Source organism: Mastomys coucha, unplaced genomic scaffold (assembly GCF_008632895.1).
Source record: "Mastomys coucha isolate ucsf_1 unplaced genomic scaffold, UCSF_Mcou_1 pScaffold12, whole genome shotgun sequence".
NCBI classification, from domain to species: Eukaryota; Metazoa; Chordata; class Mammalia; order Rodentia; family Muridae; genus Mastomys; species Mastomys coucha.
Window position 1 is genome coordinate 28678786 of NW_022196894.1, and position 20079 is coordinate 28698864.

The following is a 20079-nucleotide window of genomic DNA, read 5'->3' on the forward strand; positions in this document are numbered from 1 at the left end:
TTCCCAACTTGCTTCTTGGTCATGATGTTGTGCAGGAATAGAAACCCTGACTAAGATAGCTTGGTAATTCCACCCTTGGGAAGACGTCATGTGAAACAATCCTAAAGAAGAAGATAATCTTTCTGCACGTGGACATCCACCGTAGTCTAATTTACAATATTAAAAAGCCGCTGGAGAGACGGCTCAGCGGCTAAGAGCACTGATTGCTCTTCCAGAGGTCCTGAGTTCAATTCCCAGCACATGGTGGCTCACAACCATCTGTAATGGGATTCGATGCCTTCTTCTGGTGTGTCTGAAGACAGCTACAGTGTACTCATATATATAAAATAAATAAATCTTTGAAAAAAATAAACATTAAAAAGCCAACAGGATGTACTGAGCCAGCCCAGGACAGGGATTAATGGTAAAGTGAGCCAAGCTTCATCTAGTTAACCGGCACTTGGGAAACCCTCCAAGCCTGTAATTACACACAGCACGGGAAGGCGAGACATTAAAGGCTTTGCTGATACCATCGCTTGCTGCGTGTTCTCTGAATTAACATGAAGTCAGTGTCATATCCTGACATACAGGAAGACTCAGAAGACTCTGAATGCGAAGTGTAACTCCTGCCTTGCCCAAATCTTTAAAATGCATGTCAGAGAAATAGTAGAAGATAGCAGTAATTAGCGATGCTGATCTTATGTGGTGCAAGAACATAACTTTTCCTATTTTATTATTGTTCTCAGATATTTTATGAATCTTTTAAAATGAAAAAAGAGGAGAAGGGTGTGACTCAAGTGCAGTGAAGAACAACTCAGGACAGCACCTGTGATGTCCGAAAACAGTGTCCCTTCAAAGCTCGCAGGCATCCCAAACCACCTGCTCAGCTGGACTGGAAAGTGGCAATCTGACCACTGTCTCAAGCAGCATCCAGACTTCCTGGCAGAACACAGCCCCGATGCCTCAGGAAGCACAACACCGCTTGCTTGCTTTATGACCACAGAGATTTAGTAACTCCTAGTGACTGTTCTTAGTAAGTAGATCTTAGGTATATTCACGAATAAATCTCTGGATCACAGTAGCATTTGGATGAAGATCCCACGAAAGCCCTGAGTATTTGGGTTAGAGGAGCTCCTTCCACTTCCTGTAGGTCCTGGACAGCCTATGTCACCTTAGTCAGAGCCATGTACACAGTTGGCAGCAGAGCAGGGGCCAGCATGTGACCTTGGACTCTAAGGGAACACGAGCACATTCGTACTGGGCATTCCCAGAAAGCTCTCATCTAGCTCACCTGAAGGGACAGAAAGCTATCTGGAAAGGCAGGGTTCTAAACCAGATAGCCATGACTTTGAAGTCTAGCTCTGTCTCTTGAGTGACTAGATAAGCCATAAGAAGAAGACAAAGTCTTATGTTGTGTGCCGTTCACAGGACTAGGAGATCAAGTAAGGGGACAAAGCTGTACCTGGCTCTTTGGAAGCCCCTTGCCCCTGCCTCCCTCAGAAATAGGGGTCAGCCATACTGAGCCCGAAAGTGTATATAGAGCCTGACACCCCAGGGCATTGCTCGTGGTCATCCTGGTTACCTTTGGGCATGATCTGGTGCATGGCAACTGAGAGGAAGAAGATGGAGTCGCTGTAGTAGGTCCCTGAGCCAGCACTGAAGTACTTCTGCATGGCCTCCACAACGGGGAAGAGCTTGTCTGTCAGCACAGCAACATCATGGAAGATGACCTGTAGTGGGAAGCAGGAAAACCCCAAAAGTCAGCCAGTCATCTCTCTCCAGGTTCCAGACACCTGACACACGCTTGAGCCCAGGAGACAGAAACAGACAGGGTGGAGCTAAAAGGATGTCGGGAGTGACGGAGGGCAAAGGAAGTGGGAAGGGGCACTAAGGAGCGGAGGCAGGCTGGCAAGGACACTGCTAGGGACCGGGCAGTGGACATGTGGAAGGAGAGAAAGGAGTGGGCCCAGCACTTGGGTCACTTTTTAGTTTCAAACTTCATGACAAGAAACCTGGCTCCCATGCCAGCAGGAGACAGGTCAGGTGTAGGCACCGCCCAAGACATTCTCAAGGAGGTGAGCTCCACTCCACACTCCACTTACCTTCTCGTCATCCATGACTCTGCCCACACTTCCCATGTGACCACACTCCCTGGACTTCCAGAGCCTGTGGTCATTGTGCCCAGCTCTACACCACTGGTTCCCTGGCCAGTGGCTTCTGTTTTTCTGCTTTTGCTCTAGATTTCTAATATTCATATTTCTCTCCAAACCATATTTCTTTTAGTTCATGTTTATTTCTGTCCTCAGTCTCTTTCGATTTCTAAAACATTACTGAGCTTAGTTTAACCAGGAATGGTAGCTCATTCCTGTGAGTTCTAACACTCAGGAGCCTGAGGCAGAAAGATTACTCTAAGTTCAAGTTCAACCTGAGTTACAAAGTGGGTTCCAGGCCAGGCCAGGCCAGTTATGGAATAGAACCCTGTCTCAAAACAGCAGGAAACCCGATGTCTTTACCACTTGAGTTCTTTTTCTCCCAAAGTCAGCTTCCTGCGGCTTTTTGTTTTGTTTTGTTTTGTTTTTTTGAGACGCAGTTTCTCTGTATAGCCTTGTCTGTCCTGGAACTCACTCTGTAGACCAGGCTGGCCTCAAACTCAGAAATCCACCTGCCTCTGCCTCCCAAGTACTGGGATTAAAAGCATGCGCCATCACTGCCCAGTGGCTTCCTGCAGTTTTAGGCCACGCCTGCCCATAGAAGCTTTGCTGTTTCCTGACCTTTCGCTCTCGTGCTGCTGCGTTCCTTCATCCCTCTCCCAGCCATTCTTTTTCTCTGGCCTTTTCTTTCTGTGGCTTGTTATTTCTCGACACCAATCTTAAATTGTGTCTCTTCTCCCACACCTTGTAGCTTCTGGCCCTGCCCTGTGCTTCCCCTCACAGGAAACCTCATCCTCTCACAGTCATTTTCCAAACACACAGATTTATATTTTTCTTCTTAGCTTCAAAACCTCTGAAGCTCACTGCCCTCAGGTCCAAACCTCCCAGCAAGTTCTGCACGAGTGGCTCTAAGTTCCCTCCCCACCTGCCTTCATGACAGGAAAACCCTCCCCCTCATCCTGCCCCATCGGCAGCCCCTTTACGACTGGTATCCTTGAAGCCTCTACTTGCTCTTCTCATGTGTGGAACTCCCTCTCCCACCCTTCCTTGCAGCTCTCACAACACATCCCATGATCCTCCAGGCCTCTCCTGCACCCCATCTCACATGGGGCTTCACTGGCAGCTATAACTCTCCCCTGTCCTGTAACAGCTGGCTACATCCATGCCAGGCCATGGACACAGGTTTGTAACCTGAAGGAACAACACTCTGGGCAAGAGCCTGAGTCCCTTCGTGGGTGGCACAGGAATGACAACACTCACCCTATGGTAACACTGAGGTGATTGAGGACATGCACCCAGCTCAGGGGCTGCTAAGCTGCTCTCATTCCTTAGTCTCACATCCTGTCCATGCCTGTGTCCTGGCCCCCTCAGTCTCTCTCCTCACAGATCAAGCATCACCCATGTGACAGCCTTCCCAGCACAGCCGCATCACACCTCCAAACTATCACCAGGGGCTGAAATAGACAAGGCACTAAAAGCACAGGAGGGCTCTCAAGAGCCAGGTGTCTCCACGTTCATTAAAGAAAGGGAAGGTGTGTGTGTGTGTGTGTGTGTGTGTGTGTGTGTGTGTGTACACTAGTGTGTGTGCATGCTCAAGTGTGAATGTGTGTGAGGTGGGTGAGATATGCATGAGGCCTCAGCCACAGCCAAGCCCAGAGAAGCAAAGTCCTGTCAGCAGCCAGTTTACTCTACCCCCAGACTCATAATCACCTAAGCTTCCCCAGCAACAACTATATCCAGTCAGCATTAATAGATTTATTGAGGACAAATGGATTATCAGGACATCTGTTCCAAGAGCTGTACTGTTTAGCCAGTTCCAGTGAATATTTCAGGTAATGAATCTACTTAAAGAAAAATGAATATATCCCAAGGATATACACAGACAGCAGGAAGCAAGCCACAGACACCCAAGTGTGAATCAAAATGCCCAGTCTCCCGAGCAGGAAGTCGTCGGTCTGCAGACTGTGATCCCCCTCCAGCATCATCAAGCCTGGACAGCATGCTCCAGCCTGGCTGAGGGCTGCAGAGCCCCACCTCAAGAGCTACAGAAGAACTGCCCCAGAACCTAGGAACCCAGGACTGTAAAGTAGCTGGTTACTGAGGCAGCCAGCCAGTGAGCGGGCTAGAACAGTGATTTATGTCAATGCAAAAGTGTGATTTACAGGGATGTAGACCATAAACATCAGGGCACCACTGGCACCACATCTTAAAACTTCAAAACTTACTACTTATAAAGCATTACCTACATTCAACCTAAGATCTTCTGCCTCAAACCCTTCACACTGACTGAGTCACCAGAGTGTGCCATCTCTCATATGCAGGACAGAGCCCATTCTGAGCTCATGAAGAAGCTACTGGAAGTGCCCTTCCCCCAATGACTTACCAAGCATACAGCAAGACAGCTAGTTTTCTAATAAGCTTTTAATCAAACATTTGTAAGCACTCACTAATTTTCTCTTACCAGCGATACTTAAAGGATTTGTTCATAACAGTATTTCATACCAATAATTATACAGTCTATCAGGAATATTAACTAAATCTGTAAGTCCATTTGCCTCCTTTTATTTTAAAAGTCTAAATTCAGTAAAGACAAAGTATTCATATTCTAAGTGTCTTCAACGAGTTTGTTGTTCAAAATAAAGTATGTATGGAGGGCACTCTGTTTACCATAAGGGGCTCTAGGAAGACAACTAAAATGGATGGTTCTCAGGGGAAGGTGGGCATCTGGCTTCATCTTACCATGCACAGCATATTCTTTACACTTCCAGCCTTGGAAACTGCACAACCAATCCCAGCTGATTCTGTGCAGTCAGGAGTAGACACTCTCTCTGGCACAGAGAGGCTAAAAAGTCAGGCTACAGATCCTGGAAACACTCTCTGAGGAGCTAAGGCATGCGCCCTTCCCCCGCCCCCAAACCCTTAGCTGGAAGTGAGGAAAACTCATTTGTCAAATGACAAGCCCGCTGGGAACAAGACATGGCCACGCTCCTAGAGCCAAGGAGGCAGGTAATGAGCTGGCTCTGGGCACAGGGAGACATGGTTTCCAGAAAACCCTGAGGCTGGCAGAGGAGCAGCAGCTCCCACAGCTGCAGGCAGCAGGGCCGGCCGGCCAGGGGCAGGGTGCGGGGAGGCCAACCTCAAGCACAAGAGAGAACCACCCTGAGCCTACAACCACCCATTTCCTGCAGGGACGACAAATATATCCCCACTGTCCACAGGGTTCATATCCAGTATGGGAGGATGCTGCAGCAACATCCAGACTCAGCCAACAAGCCCACCATGATCAACAGAGCTGTCCACCAATGGGACAAACAAACATCCCTGCTCTAGTTTGCTTATTGCTGCCATGACACATGACCAAAAGCAATGTGGGGAGGAAAGGGTTTACTTCATCTCACAGGTTACAGTCCATCATCAAGGGAAACCAAGACAGGAGCCTGAAGCAGCAACCATGGAGGAACAATCGTTTCTGGCCTGCTTGACATGGGCTGCTCAGCCGCATCTCTTATAAAGCCCAGGTCCACAGGCCCTTAGGTACCTTCCATAGTGGGCTAGAACCTCCTCTATCAACTACCAATCAAGAAAATACTTCCACAGACATGGCCACCAGCCAATTGGATGGAGCCAATTCCTCAGTTGAGATTCATTCTTACCAGGTATGTATAGGTTTGTGCTAAGTTGATAGAAAACAAAACAACAACAAAAAACTAACCAACGAAATCCCACATCATTACCAAGTCTGGGCTGGAATCCCTCCAGTGACGAGATCAATGCCTCCAGAGACTCAAGAGACATAGGTATCATTAGTAAAGCACAGTCCTGGCACGATGCTCTAGGTGCCAAGTACCCAAGGCAACTTTCACCCACCTCAGGTAAGGGACACAGTGGTGCCTGAGACATACAGACAGTATCATTGCCACTTTCAGTACAGCTAGAATGCTTTTCCATGCAAAATCACCAGACATGAGATAGCTCCAGATATCAGAGACACCTGGCCCTTTAGCGTCCTAGCTGAACTGAAAGAAATTACAGATGCCATCCTGCATGCTTAGCTTTGCCAGGCATAGCCCAGAGCCTAGCTGCTTATATGGAGGACCTCTGGGGTTACTGACCACCAATCTAGTCAAATCCGTGAGTCTGGGTTCAGTGTCAAACCTTCAAGGTGAAGTAAATGTGTGTGATGCATCTGTGTTACTGGGCTGGGGCTCTTAGATACAGTTTGTGGTGAGAAGTGAGATCTTAGCACCATGTGCTTTAGGTACCAACCTAAATGGAAAGAAAGATCTAGAAGAGATAGTCAATGCAAAAACTCTGCAGCTTGTCATGTCTGTAGAGTTGAAAGTTTGTTAGCACATTTGTCTTTCCTGCATAGAAATAGGCATCACGTTCGTCATGTAGGTTGATAAGCTTTTTTGTTTGTTTGTTTTTTTGTTTTTTTCTCCAGGAACCATTTTTCCTGCAGCTCTTGTTGGAATTGATTACTGAGTTCTCACAGGTTATTGGTGTATTTGTGAAACTGGCTAGTCTCTCGTGGATACCAGCCCATGTTGGAGCCTACCTCCTCCTCACCTACAACCCTCAGAACAACTCATTTTGTTGTACTTATCCTCCCATTTGTTGTGAAGAGTGTTCCCAGGCCAGGATAATAATGGAGGACCTGCCCTTCTTAGTGTAGAATGCTGCTGTTTGTCTGTCCACCCCCAGCATAATTACCATCTCCACTGGACACAGCTGTGCCTACTTGCAAGCTGCCCTCAAGGTCAGGTTTGTTGACATTCCCTTATAGAAGTAGGGGGTGGGGAGGTCCCTAAACTCTCACCTGAGATTTAGCCGCTCCCTGGCATCTCCCTCCCAGCTGTGGGTAGTTCTGCCACAGTAGCTTGTGGTTTGGAAAAGTGTTAATCTATATAGTGTGAAAGACTGCCTGAAAGGGGGACTCTGTGATGGTGTTTTAAAAAGTCTCATTTTTCTCTACTCCCAGCTAGCTCCCAAATGAATGGGATAGATTTATTTAGTCAAGCATAGTACCTGAGCAGTCATTGATCTATTTTAATCTTCTGAACCTTCCTGCCAAAGTCCCAAGATACTTGCATTTTAGAATTGGTTTGGCTCTCTGGGCTTTAGACGTACTTTCCTATGCTGTCTCTTCTCACTTCCTCATGACTGAATCTCCCCTGACTCTTCTGTCTATTCTCCTCACCTGGCTGGCAGAAGTCCCACCCTATTCTCTTATTTGCCCAGCCATTGGTGGATCAGCTTTTATTGACCAGGCAGAGAATAAATGGTAAGCACTATTTACACAAACTTGAAACAGGAGATATTTGGAATAAGCAAATCCAGACACCAGATCTGGATTGTAAGAAGCTATGTGGGCAGAGCAATCAGCATCTGATGAACACATGCATATAATCTGCTCTGGCCACTGCATTAGCAACTTCAGTGTTGTCTGTAACGCCTATCACCAGCTGACAGAGCACACTTTAGTTATTCTCTGCCCGTCCCCAGCTCCTGGCCGGGCTGTGAGGTACAGTGAAGGCAGGACATTGTCTGTCCACTCTTCACTGTTGCGTGTGCACCTGTCAGCAGGAGCACCAAGGCCATGGGACTCAGCAACTGCTGAGATCTGCTGAAATTAGGGGAAGATGGGCAAAGTGGGTGGAAACCACACCAGTCCAGAAGGGAGCCTACAGGACCTGCTCCCAGGAGAACCCAAGAAATAGTCCAGGATTCCCTCTGGCCCTGAAAGTACCTAGAGACGGAACTTTGTAGTTCACAGGACTTATTCTAAACCTGCAGGAACACAGTCCTTCTTTCACCTTTAGCCTTCTGGTTAGGGTGTTACAAATCTCACATCTAACCTGGGAGCTGCTTCACAGCAACTGTGCCTGGTTCTTAACGGTTACTTCTGAAGTCGTGTCAGAGGTGCATCCTTAAATGAACTCTTCCTAGACCAGGGAGAGACAGATCTTCGAGTGACAGACGAAGAGGACAAGAGATCACTCATCTCAGTTTTTAATCTTTAATGAGTCCCCACAACAGCACAAGTCATGCCTGGTGCATGCTATCCTCTCCAATAACTTTAACTTTGGAAAGAAAGACCATTTGGGATAAGAGAATAAAGCTCTGCCTTTGTTAGTTTTAAATGGAAAAGGTAAAAGTGAGAAAAGAAACACAGCACTGTGCCATGTGACTTTTACCACATTTGCAACATGTCCTTCATGAATGGAACTCAGCCTGACAGAAGTGCAAGCAGCTAGAGAGGAACCAGAGTCTACCCATCTAATTCCTAAAGGCATTTATTTCAAAGAGCCATCCTCATGGCCCGCTTCACTCGAAGTTCAGAAGGGAGAGCCCTGTCCCTGATTCTCACTGTGTCCATCAGGACAGCACCCCTGCCCGCCCCCTCCACCCACTTCCACTCACACTGGACCATCTGTCACTCTCAGGTATTCCTAGAAGAGTCCCAACATTTTAGCTTTTATCACCATTTAGGTTTTATCCTCAAATTCAGAAACCTTTTTGAGAGAGGTAAGGAGAATACAACCCAAATGAGAAGGGCCTCAGGGAGAGTGCATTATGGAAGGCAAAAACAGCACCAGGGGACCTATGCCTCCAACAAGCCTGCCAGCTTCAACTATCTGCTGTCCCAGGGAGTCTTCAGCTTCAGTAGGCACAGGCTCTCACAAGGGGGCCTAGCTAGCCTATAAATGTGTGCACTGACCCCAGGGAGTCAAAATCAGGATCTGGAATGAGGCTGAGGGTATTGTACGGGGACCCCAGTCACCTTGAGAAGGAAGTGGCAGCTAAGCCTCTCTGCTTGATGCCATGCACAGACAAACTCAGCTCCAGAAATCCCCCTGCAGGAAGGCAATTGGCAAGTGTTAGAGTACCCAAAGTCAATGAGCAAGGTGTCAAAGAGGTCCAGAAACAATTTCCTGTGAGGAGCAGGTGTAAGCTGCTGATGGTGCTAGCACCCTGCACCTAGCTGTGAGGTGCTCAGTACTACCTCTCAGGGAGGCTCCTCTGCCTGCTTAGTAGTCGAAAGGCCTCCTCGCTCCTTATTCTTCCTCCTGCATCAGTTCCTGACCTGCCAGCACACTGTACAGCTCACTCATCTGCCTTTCCTGGAACAGTCATAAAGTAAAAACTAACCCTTTAGAGCCCCTACCTTCTCCACACCTCTCAGACAACAATGTGGACAGCTTCAGTAGCTCATTAGATCTCCTGCACAGAATGTAAGCTCCACTAGTGCAGGCCACTGTCTTTGTTTGCCTCTTCCCTTCTCTGAGGAACCCAAGCTTCTTGACAGTATCTGGCACACAATGAGTCCATGGTAATATGGGCTGTTGAGTTTTAGAGAGCAGAAAAATAGCTCACAGCGGGCATAGCTGCACACTGATCCTTTGTCTCAAGGGCTGGTTGCAGCCCCAGGCTTCCCTCCATTGTTATAAACCTGAATTCACCTAATGACACAGGACTCTGAGCACATCTCTCAAGCTACAGGAAAGCAGACCAGTTAGCTGAGCACAAGTGCTTTATAGCTTAGGGAGGAGACAACAGGTCATGGAGAGCCCTAGATACTTCCTCTGTCAAGCCAGGTTCCCCCAAGACCAGCTAGCTTCCGAAGGTTCATTCCTAGAAGCCATGGCTAAATGTAACAGCAAAATCAAAAGAAGCAACATGTACACAGAATGCCACGCAAGCCATTTGTTAAGGAAAAACCAAGAGCTCTATGGTTAGCTCATCAGGGACCTTGGCATGATGTTACCCTTCAGAAGCGAGCTTCCCTAGGAAAGAGGCCTTGTGATCAGGGACGCTATCATCAGGCCTCAAGATAGGAAAGTATTCAAAGACAAAAAGCCAGTCCATTACATCAGGACAATATGGTAGAGCCTTCAAGGAAAGAAGGTTTTCCTTTAAGACCTAAGGGGACTTCATGAAGAGGGATAGCGGTCGTGTGACAGTCATGTTGAACAGGATGGCACAGGGAGAAGAAGCTTCCGAGGAACTCTCCGAAGGAAATATCTGACTTTTATATTGTTTCTGGGGTGACAAGAAGTTCTGAATCATGTATTAGTCAGGACAGCCTATGTGACACGGAGCACCAAGGAGCCAGCAACTGGCTTAGCTCAACAGCTATGAAGCCAGAACACGAACAGTTCCATAAGTGCAGGGGACCTGTGCTAGTCTGATTTCCTGTTCCTGTTCTTGTGATAAACACCATGACCCAAAGCAGTCAGGGGGAAACGGTTTATTTCATCTCACAGCTCACAGTCCATCCTGAAGGGAAGCCAGGGCAGGAAGTCCAGGCAGGAACTGAAGCAGAGACTATGGAAGAGGACAGCTTACTGGCTTGCTCATCATGACTTGCTCACCATGACTTGCTCACCTGCCTTCTTAAATAACTCAGGACCACCTGCCCAGGAGTGGCACCTCCCACAGAAGGCTGGGCCCTCCCACATCAACCACTAGTCAAGAAAATGTCCCACAGAATTGCCTACAGGTCCATCTGAGGGAGGCAATTCTCTTTCCAGCTTGTGTTAAGTTGACAGCACAGAGGCACGGCCTGATTTCTTCAGGTTATAGGGTCAGGCTGCTTAACTTAACTAGCATCTTTAAAGGGGAGGCCTGTGATCTAACACCACCTTAGAGGGGAAGCCCTTGATTTAACACCACCCTCTGGATTCAGACAGGAAACTAGACCCAGCGAGGTGAGCAGAAGTACAGGCTGCAAGGCAAAGTCACAGGAGGAGCCAAAGCCAGGCCCAGGCACCCTTCCCAAACACTGAGAACTGGAGAAAATTACACAAAGTTTCTACTCCCAAACCCGCCAGCCGTCACGAACAGCTGCCTCCTACATACACTGAGTAAGGTTTGGGGTGGCAAGGTGACAGCTGTGGAGAGCCACAGCTGCCACCCTAAAGCATTATGATAAACAAGCCCTTATTTGGAAAAGCTGAGTGTCTCCAGTTTGTGATGAAAGCTGGCATGATTTCCCACAGCCTATTATGACTTGCCACGTAGCAGATGCTGATTGGGACTAGGGAAAGTATTTAACCCGCGAGTGCTGGGGGCTGGGGGGAGAAGAAGGAGAAGAAAGAGAAGGGAGTAAAGAGAAAAGAGGTAGAAAGGGAAATAAAAGTTCCTGAATAAACTGCTTGGAGAAGAGTTCGTGGTTACCTCCTTATTTCCGCTGGTCAGTGAGGCGGCGACAAATGGTGGCCTGTATGGGGACATCTTCTACACCTCAGAACTCCTTGCAGACAGGGCAGTCGACTGGTAAGTTCCCAGGTAAGGTGGGACGAAAGGGCAAATAAGGACCTCAGTAAAGAGGCAATAAGGTCTCCAGGTTAGAGCGATAAAGACCCGTTAAGGGCAAATAAGGACCTCAGTAAAGAGGCAATAAGGTCTCCGGGTTGGAGCGATAAGGTCCCATTAAAGACAAATCAAAAGTGATAGTATGGGGAACTCGCAATTTTATCTCATGTTTGTTGCTCTTAAGGAGCTATTTCGCCTACTGCTAGTTCTGGCTTGGGTTAAAGTCTTCTCAAAGAAAGTGTGTTCTAAAGCAGTAGAAAAGGAACAGGAAGCGTTAGAACAGCTGGAGGAAGAGAGGTCAGCAAAGTCTGAGAAAAATCAGACTGATGAGTGGGGCTCGGACTCTGAAGAGGAACTTGAGAAGTTAATACAGAAAATGGAGAAGTCCACTATTAGGGTGGAGCCCACAGGCCCAGGGCTGCCTGTATCCTTACCACCCCCCTATAACACTGTCACTTAAATTAGTAGAGACAAGTGACGAGCAGTATGGAGACAAATAAAGAGTTAGTTTGCCTTGGAAATAAAAAGTAAATAGAAAAATAATCCAAATTCTATCGAAACCTGGTAGTAGTGCTAAACTGCTAGCATCTTTGCCCCTAGAGTAAACAAGCTTAAAAAGGAAACTTGGAACAGCTGTGGCTGTTGCTGGGAGGAGGCTGTTTTGCACCTACGATTGTCTGTAGTCACTGAGCCAGTGGGAGATGCCTTCCCTGCTGGTCCCTGGTCAAACCCACCCGTCCAATGGTGCACTCTTAGCATTAGCAAAATATGATTAAGGGTTTTGTTTTTGTGCTTTTGAGAAAAGATGATTGGAGTATTTACACCTTCCAGAAAACTAGACTCCAGAGAATCAAACAAAAAAAAAAATTATATCTTAATGATACTGAAAATTTGTCTTGAGATTTATGTATTACAGAAATATACAGCCTTGGTGAATTTCCTTGTCCTGACATGCTAAACTGGTCTGCCTGAACTCCTGATGTCCTGGACTTCAGCCTGATCCAGTCAAGACACAGACATCAGAAAACTAATGAATTCTGTTTTTCCTTCCCCACATCTTTCTTATATCTGCGCCCCCGTTCAACTTGAAGAAGTTATGATGAGTCGTCTACCCGGTTCCCTGGGCTTTGGGGCTAGAGGGGGTTGTTAATATTTGAAATAGGAAAGAAATAGCCAGATTTAATTGTATAGCTATAGAAAGCCTTATAATTTGTTATTGAGTTAAATTCATGTGTTCCTATTTGGTACAAAATCAATGTTATCTTTTGTAAAACAACCTTCTTATAATAATTAACCTGTACTGAAAATAATTTGATTGGTATATAGATAATTTAAACTGGAAACATTGTGTGACTAGAATTTAGTCAGGTATTTGAGTATTTCTTCACACACACAGCTTAGTCTCAGAAAATTTGCTTTGGTGTTTATATTTGTAATAGTGATTGGTAAAAGTTGAGGCTTGTGTTATAAACCATTTACATCTTAAACTAGTGTGCAAGAAATAAGAGCTTTTAAGTTGAGAATTTGTTGTTAAGACTGAGTGTACAATGATATTCTTATTGACTGTGAGATGTAGCTAATCCACTGTTCAGACAGCGCACTCAATAATTTATCAGCTAATGTTGCAAGTGCCTTGGATACCCAATCCAGTATTAATGCCCACTTAAAGGGAGACATTATGGTACCTGTCCCTCGCTAGTGAATTGACATCTGAAAGAGTGGGCGGGGGTATTGGAACCGTGGGTGCTTTACTGGTCCTTGTCAGTATATTGGCGTTGTGGTGCATCTATGCAGGTCTGGCAGCAATGACAGGCTGCTTTGGTAGTGCAAGCATTTGCAGCCCTGGAGGCGGGGCAATCACCACAGGCTTGATTAACTATGCTCTTCTTCACGCTCAGGATGCGAGGCTAAGCACTGCACTAGAGATCAGCTTCTAGCGGTCTCTTGGAGAGCACGTCTGATTGCATGTGGGTTGATACCCCAGGTCCCACCTCCAGGAAAAAGGCATAAGGCGGGCATGGCACCAACTTGGTTCTACGAGTTAGGGCTCTGGCAAATAAATCACCTAAGACAGAGGCACGTGCCGAGTGACTGACTAAGCCTGGTTTGTAGTACAAACTAGATGTACATGTTCTCAAAGACAGGTTTGATATTTTGCCAAGAGATATTATCACCAGGTAGTAGGGCCATTGCAATGTCCTTCTCATGGTTACTGGAGATCAGACCTCTACTCTTGCCTGTTGCGTTTAAACAAAAAGGGGGAACTGTGGAGAGCCGCAGCTGCCACCCTAAAGCATTGTGATAAACAAGCCCTTATTTGGAAAAGCTGAGTGCCTCCTATTTGTGATGCAAGCTGGCATGATTTCCCACAGCCTATTATGATTTGCCTTGTGTGATTTGCCGATGCTGATTGGGACTAGGGAAAGTATTTAACCCGCGAGTGCTGGGGGCTGGGGAGAGAAGAGAAGAGAGAAGGGAGTAAAGAGAAAGAGGTAAAAAGGGAAATAAAAGTACAAGGTTCCTGAATAAACTGCTTGGAGGAGAGTTCGTGGTTGCCTCCTTATTTCCGCTGGTCGGTGAGGCAGCGACAGCCAGCCACCTGGCCATCATCTAGAGGGAAATGTGTAAAGCACAGTCTGCCCATAATAAAACACTACAGCAGTTGTAATGACCAATGAGACCCACAGGTATCCACAGCAGCAGTGAATTTCAACACCATCATGTTGAGGAAAAACAGAAGTATCGAAATGATATATAAGAACATTTCTACAACTGCTTAATAACAGAAAACATCGTACTTTGCTCTCTATTGTAGTGATGAATGCCATGACCAAAAGCAGCCTGGGATGAGAAGGGTTAATGTCACTCCCACTTCTACATCAGAGCCATGGTCCAAGGAGCTCAAGGCAGGAACCAAAGCAGAGACTATGGAGGAGCACAGTTTACTGACTTGCTTCCCCTTGCTGGCTCAGCTACCTTTCTTAAACACACCAGAACCCCTCGCCCAGGACTTGCACCACCCACAATGGGCTAGGCCCTTTCCCTTCAACGTTAATCAAGAAAATGTCCCCGCAGACTTGCCTACAAGTCAATTGGGTAGAGGCATTATTATCTCAACTGAAATCCCCTCTTCCCAGCCACACACTCTTCTAGCTTGTTGACATAAAAACTGACCAGCACACAATAAGCATATACCACATATGTATATGTGAAATGAAAATGAAAGTAAAAATAAACAGATTTACAAGACACCCAACTTCTCATCTAAGACAAGGAAGATCCTAAGGGAGCGGGGCTGGGAGACACAAGGGTAAGATTCAGCTACAGCTATATTTAAAGAGACAGTAAATGTTAGGGCCTACAGCAGGACTGTCCTCAGCATCTGGGCACATGGTCACCAGCACCATGTCTCCCACATCACAGCTGAGCTCTGCCTGCCTGGGGCTCCAAACTTCAGTGACAAGAAAATGATCAAAGGTGAGCTGAGAGAGCCTGTATGTACTGAGCCTATGAGAGAAATTCTCATCCAAAGCCTAGCACATCCTGAGAGCCTATCTCAAAAAGTCAGAAACTCACAGAACAGCTTACAAAATAGAGGTGACAGGGTGAACAGTAAGTGTGAAACAGGCAACGAGATCAGAATCGCCATGACCCTACACCATGGCATACAGGTCCTATAAGTGAAGTGAATAGAGAGATTCACCCCATCCCCACCCTGGCCACACCAAAATTACACCAGCAAGTGACAAAGGTGGGCATGGGAGAGTGAGGAGGGTTTCTGAGAACATGACTTTTAGGTCAGGAAGGCTTTTGGGGTCCACTGCCCACCTCTCTCTAGGCACCCTCTCATATCCTCACAGCCCTTTCCAAGCCTCAGAGCAGAGCATTGCCACGGGCCAGCAAGCTGTTCTCTCATCCTTCCGGGTGTAACAAACTCCTCTGGAATTGTGTGAATCCAGTCCAGATGCTGCACGGGCATCACAGAGGAGGGGGAAACCAGTAGAACCTAGGAGGTCAAACTGCAAGAGCTTTCAACTTTGACAAGAGAAACCATTTTGATTTGTTTGCTTAAAGAAGTCTTCCAGCTCTGAGAGAGCCCTAAGAGTGAACAGTGCCATTGCTGGTCAAAGCCAAGACTCTGTGAGCCTGGAGGACCAGAAGGACTAAACCAAGCAGCCTCAGGCCCTTGGCAATGACTGGTCACAAAACTTACTCCACCATTTGGCTATTTACACTTTGCTGGGGTCCAAGGGCCCCAGTCAGGTTGGATTCTCAGTTGTGACAGGTAGAGAAAAACTCCAAGATGTCGCAGTAATTCCAGGGACAAGCTCTACCTAGGAAGCAGAGATGGGCCACAGGGTGGACAGTGCCCAGGTTGGACTCTGCACCTTCCAGGAGCTCCCAACAAGCACTCCCACAGGCATGCCCCATAGATGATGGGGACCCAGAACTCTGGCCTTGGCACTCGGTGGCAGTGACCAGCCCCACCAATGACTAGGGAGCAAAGCCCACTGCACATGCCATTGGTTAGCCATACCTTACAAGGAGGAGTCGCCTCCTAAAATAACCAGCACCTCACCTCCCCAACATCTCAACTGCTCCAGAGCCATATTCCACACCTTCAAGCTTGTCCCTCTTCCACTGACAAACCTGTGGGCCAGGCTTGGGCACCTATAGCAGGCTTACGTACCTGCTATAGAGCTCAGAGGATGATAAGGCAAGCTGGAGAGCAAGGCCCTGTGAAGGCCTGCCAGGGACAAGCACAGCTTCCCTAACACAGGACATGGACTTTAGAGACCCACAGGACATGGACTTTAGAGAACTCTCGGGAAACAAGATAGCCTTACCTATGGGCCCAACCAAACACCTACTGGGTACTGGGCATGGGTCCTTTTCCCACACTCAGTCACTTGATCCATGTGTCCCTTGTGCAGCTGAGGAAGTCACTCTGAGAAGAAAAATAACTACCTGTGGCCCTGGAGGGATGAGGGACAGTCAGAAGCTGGACTGCACCCACTTGTGCCAACACCAGAGTCATTCAGCAAACCCATGCCACTCCTACATGAGGCCACACAGGAGGGAGAGAGAAGCCAATGTGATCTCCACCCCCAGGTCTCCCCATCTGGCCCTCTCCCAGTGTGGCAGACAGAGGCAGTAGGGTACCAGCAGCATCAGTCTAAGCATTAGAGGAACGGACATTCAAGAGGGCCATGTACATGCTCCAGGCAGTGTTTGAGCTGGATAGGAAGCCAGGTACCCTAGTTTCATTCCTGTTGCTGTGGTAAAATAACCTGAAAAAAAAAACCAGCTTGAGAGAGAAGGGTTTATTTGACCTCACAAGTCCAGGTTACAGTCCACCACAGCAGGGCGACAGACATGCCAGGACCACCCGGCACCTGGGGCTTATAACGGCCCAGTGCCTCCAGCTCTGCCACCCGCACACACAGTTGCAGCTCTCCTTAGCAAATGCCCCATAGTACTGGCATCTCCATCTCCTGGGGTTTCTACTACAACTAAGGCTTCATGTCCCAGCTTCACAAAATGGCCTTTGAGGGCTGCCCCAGAGGAACACTAACCTGCTGAATGGTTCCTAGCCTTGGCTGCTCTCAATGACCCCCTCAACTTTGTGTCTTTCATGTCTTCTACTTATGACGTCGCCAGGTTCTGCTACCAGCATGAGATATAGACTAGCCTCCTTGGCTACAACTATTATCAGTTCCTGTATGGACCCTGAAGAAATGCTCTTCTACCTACCAGCAGGGCGTGCAGAACACTCACCAATCAGGGCTGCTTCATCAGAGCCAGCCTAAATACCAACCCATCTCTGCCAAGCGAATCACTCCATTATCTTCAAATTGGACTTCCCTCAGACACTCAGTACATGAGCAAAATGAAGATAGGTTCCTGGTCAAATAGCATACAATGTCCCCTAGCCCTGTCCCCAATAGTCTTCGCTCCCCTCCAAAACCTTATGAGCTGGACCCCAGTGTCTGTTTCTCTCAGCATCCTTCCAAGTTCCCTCATTAAGATGGCTCAGCTGTTAAGAGCACCGACTGCTCTTCCAGAGGTCCTGAGTTCAATTCCCAGCAACCACATGGTGGTTCACAAGCATCTGTAATAGGGTCTAATGCCCTCTTCTGGTGTGTCTGAAGACAGCAATGGTGGTATACTCATATGTTTAAAAAAAAAAAAAAAAAAATCTGCTCCCAGCCTCCAGTGGCTTTCCTAGCTCAATGTACCAAATGTCTCCATGCCACCCCCGCCCCAAACGATTTGGGTTTAATGCCACATGGTCAGGTTCATCACTCCTTGGTACTAATTTCTGTACCAGTTCATCTCTGTCGCTGTGATAAAATATCCCGACTCCAACTCAGCTCACACTTCCAGGTGACAGAGTCTCCACCACAGCAGGAAGCCATGATGCCAGATTTCACACAGCTCATCACATTTGGTCAACAGCGGAGAAAGACGCCTTCATGCTTTCTTTCTACTGGGGTTTAAAAAGCTATTTTTAAAATGTGTGTGTATCTGTGTGAGTGCATGCTGTGTGTTCAGGAGCCCATGGAGGCCAGAGGAGCATGTCAGAGCGAGAATCACAGGTGATTATAAGCCACTGGTGTGGGTGCTGGGAACTGAACCTAGGTCTTCTGAAAGAGCAACTGCTGAGCTCTCTCTCCAGCCCCATGGTCTGGATTTTAACACAATCCAGGACCGAAACCCAGGTACCAGCGCCACCCAGTGGCTGGTTCCCATGTCAGTTAATGTAATCAAGCTTATCCCCCACAGTTATACCCAGGAGCCAATCAGATCTAGACAATCCCTCACCAAGACTCCCTTCCCAGGTAGTTCTAGATTGTCTTAAGTTGTCAATTTAACCCTCATACCATCAGAGAAGGAAAAGTCTAGAAGAGTTTCTGGGTGCCATGTGGATCAGCTCACCAGGCCTAGAGACCACAGACATAGGCACAACTGGACTGTAGGGACATTCGGGACCAAACAGGAGGTGGCAGTGGATTCCTAGTCCACAGCTATCCCCCATCCGACTCCCTACCTCAGGTCCCAGAGGCCCAGAGCCAGGCTTAAAAGGCATCAGAGCTCGGAGTGAGAAAAGAACAGAACGGCTGAGCCTGCACCTGAGGCAGCCCAGAAGGGTGCCACTCCAGGGGCACACATCACAGCTGTGACTGTACACAGAACACATGCAGATGACCACTGGAAAGTGAGACTAAGCAAATGCATCCCGTCAGGAGAGAAAGCTGAAGATGTAAAGATAAGAACCATCTAAAATTCTGGGAACAAACCAAAGAGAGGGTGGACAGGAGACAGAGAACCCACACAGTACTGGATCCCCTTGTTCAACTGTGTGACTACTGTGATTTGAATAGCAAGGACTCCCACGGGCTCCTGTGTGAATGCTTGGTCCCTAATTGGTAGAACTGTCTGAGAAGGATTAGGAGGGATGTGGCCTTGTTGGAGGATTTCACTGGGAACATGCTCTGAGGTTTGAAAAGACTGTGTGATTCCCAATGAACCCTACTCCCAGGAACAAACCAAAGAGGTGGGCAGGGAGACATGGAAGCCATGGACAGACACACACACACACACACACACACACACACACACACACACACCTCCTATTTGCTGACCTCCTACCACCATGTCTTTGCTCTGGCATCTTGGACTCTAACCCTCTGAAACAGTAAATGCTTTCTTTTGTAAGTTAACTTTGTTATGGTGTTTTTATCACAATAGAAAAGTGACTAAAAGTGCCTTATGCAAGCCACTGGGCTTTTCCTGAGCCCCAGTTTCCTCACAGGTAACTTGAAAGCACTAGACTTCTTCCAACCCAGACTTCCTGTGACCTGTTGCCAAGTAAACACAGGAGGTAGTGCCCCACACCAGAGCCTATAGGATGTACTGAAAAGAGGCTCCTGACTGCTCCACAACGCACAGGCTGGAGCAGGAAGGAGGGTGCCATGCCCTGGCTCTGGGACCCAGTGCCTGCTTTTCATAATTACTTGAAAACTCTGGACCAACTGGTGAGGGGACAAGGTCACATGTGTCAGCCCCCTGAACCACACACAGAGCACCTGGTCACCATTTCACTGAGGCTCCAGATCTCACAGAGCAATCCTTGGTTCAGAAGGATAAGAAGGAACTACCCAGGTCAACAGCCATTAAGGAAGGATGCAGTGTTCAAAGGTCAGAAGGTCAGGGGTCCAGTCCAGCTCAGCTGCTCATTGCCACTTGGCTCATGAATCTGCTCTGGGCCAGGGGCAGCTGTAAACTTTTGAAGAGAGAACACTTCCACACGAAGCACTCTGCAGACCAAGGGCAAGGCCAAGGTAGGTTCCAATATGGTGCCTGCTCCCACACTATGCACTCTGCAGACCAAGGTAGGCTCCACCATGGTGCCTGCTCCTCGGGAGATCTTTCAACTGAGGCAACTGCTGTAATCCTTGCAGGAGAGAGCTGGAGAGACTCCATTCCCCTCATCTCCTCAAGAGTGAGGCCAGGAAATCAACCAAAATCTCCCAGCAAAGAAGACTCTCTGAGGCTCATTCCAGGAACTACACCAGGAAGAGCTGAACAATGGCTTCTTCCCCTCATCTCCTAGCCTCTGTTCAGAACA

The 20079-nt window shown here is 47.7% G+C and overlaps 1 protein-coding gene across 1 annotated transcript in view; it reads right to left on the bottom strand.

Moving 5' to 3' along the window:
* Xxylt1 (xyloside xylosyltransferase 1) overlaps positions 1–20079 on the bottom strand; it is a 139787-nt gene that overhangs the window by 106302 nt on the left and 13406 nt on the right. Inside the window, exon 2 of the mRNA XM_031363593.1 lies at positions 1562–1709. Coding sequence (XP_031219453.1) covers positions 1562–1709 — 148 coding nt within the window. The remainder of the gene's footprint in view (positions 1–1561; positions 1710–20079) is intronic.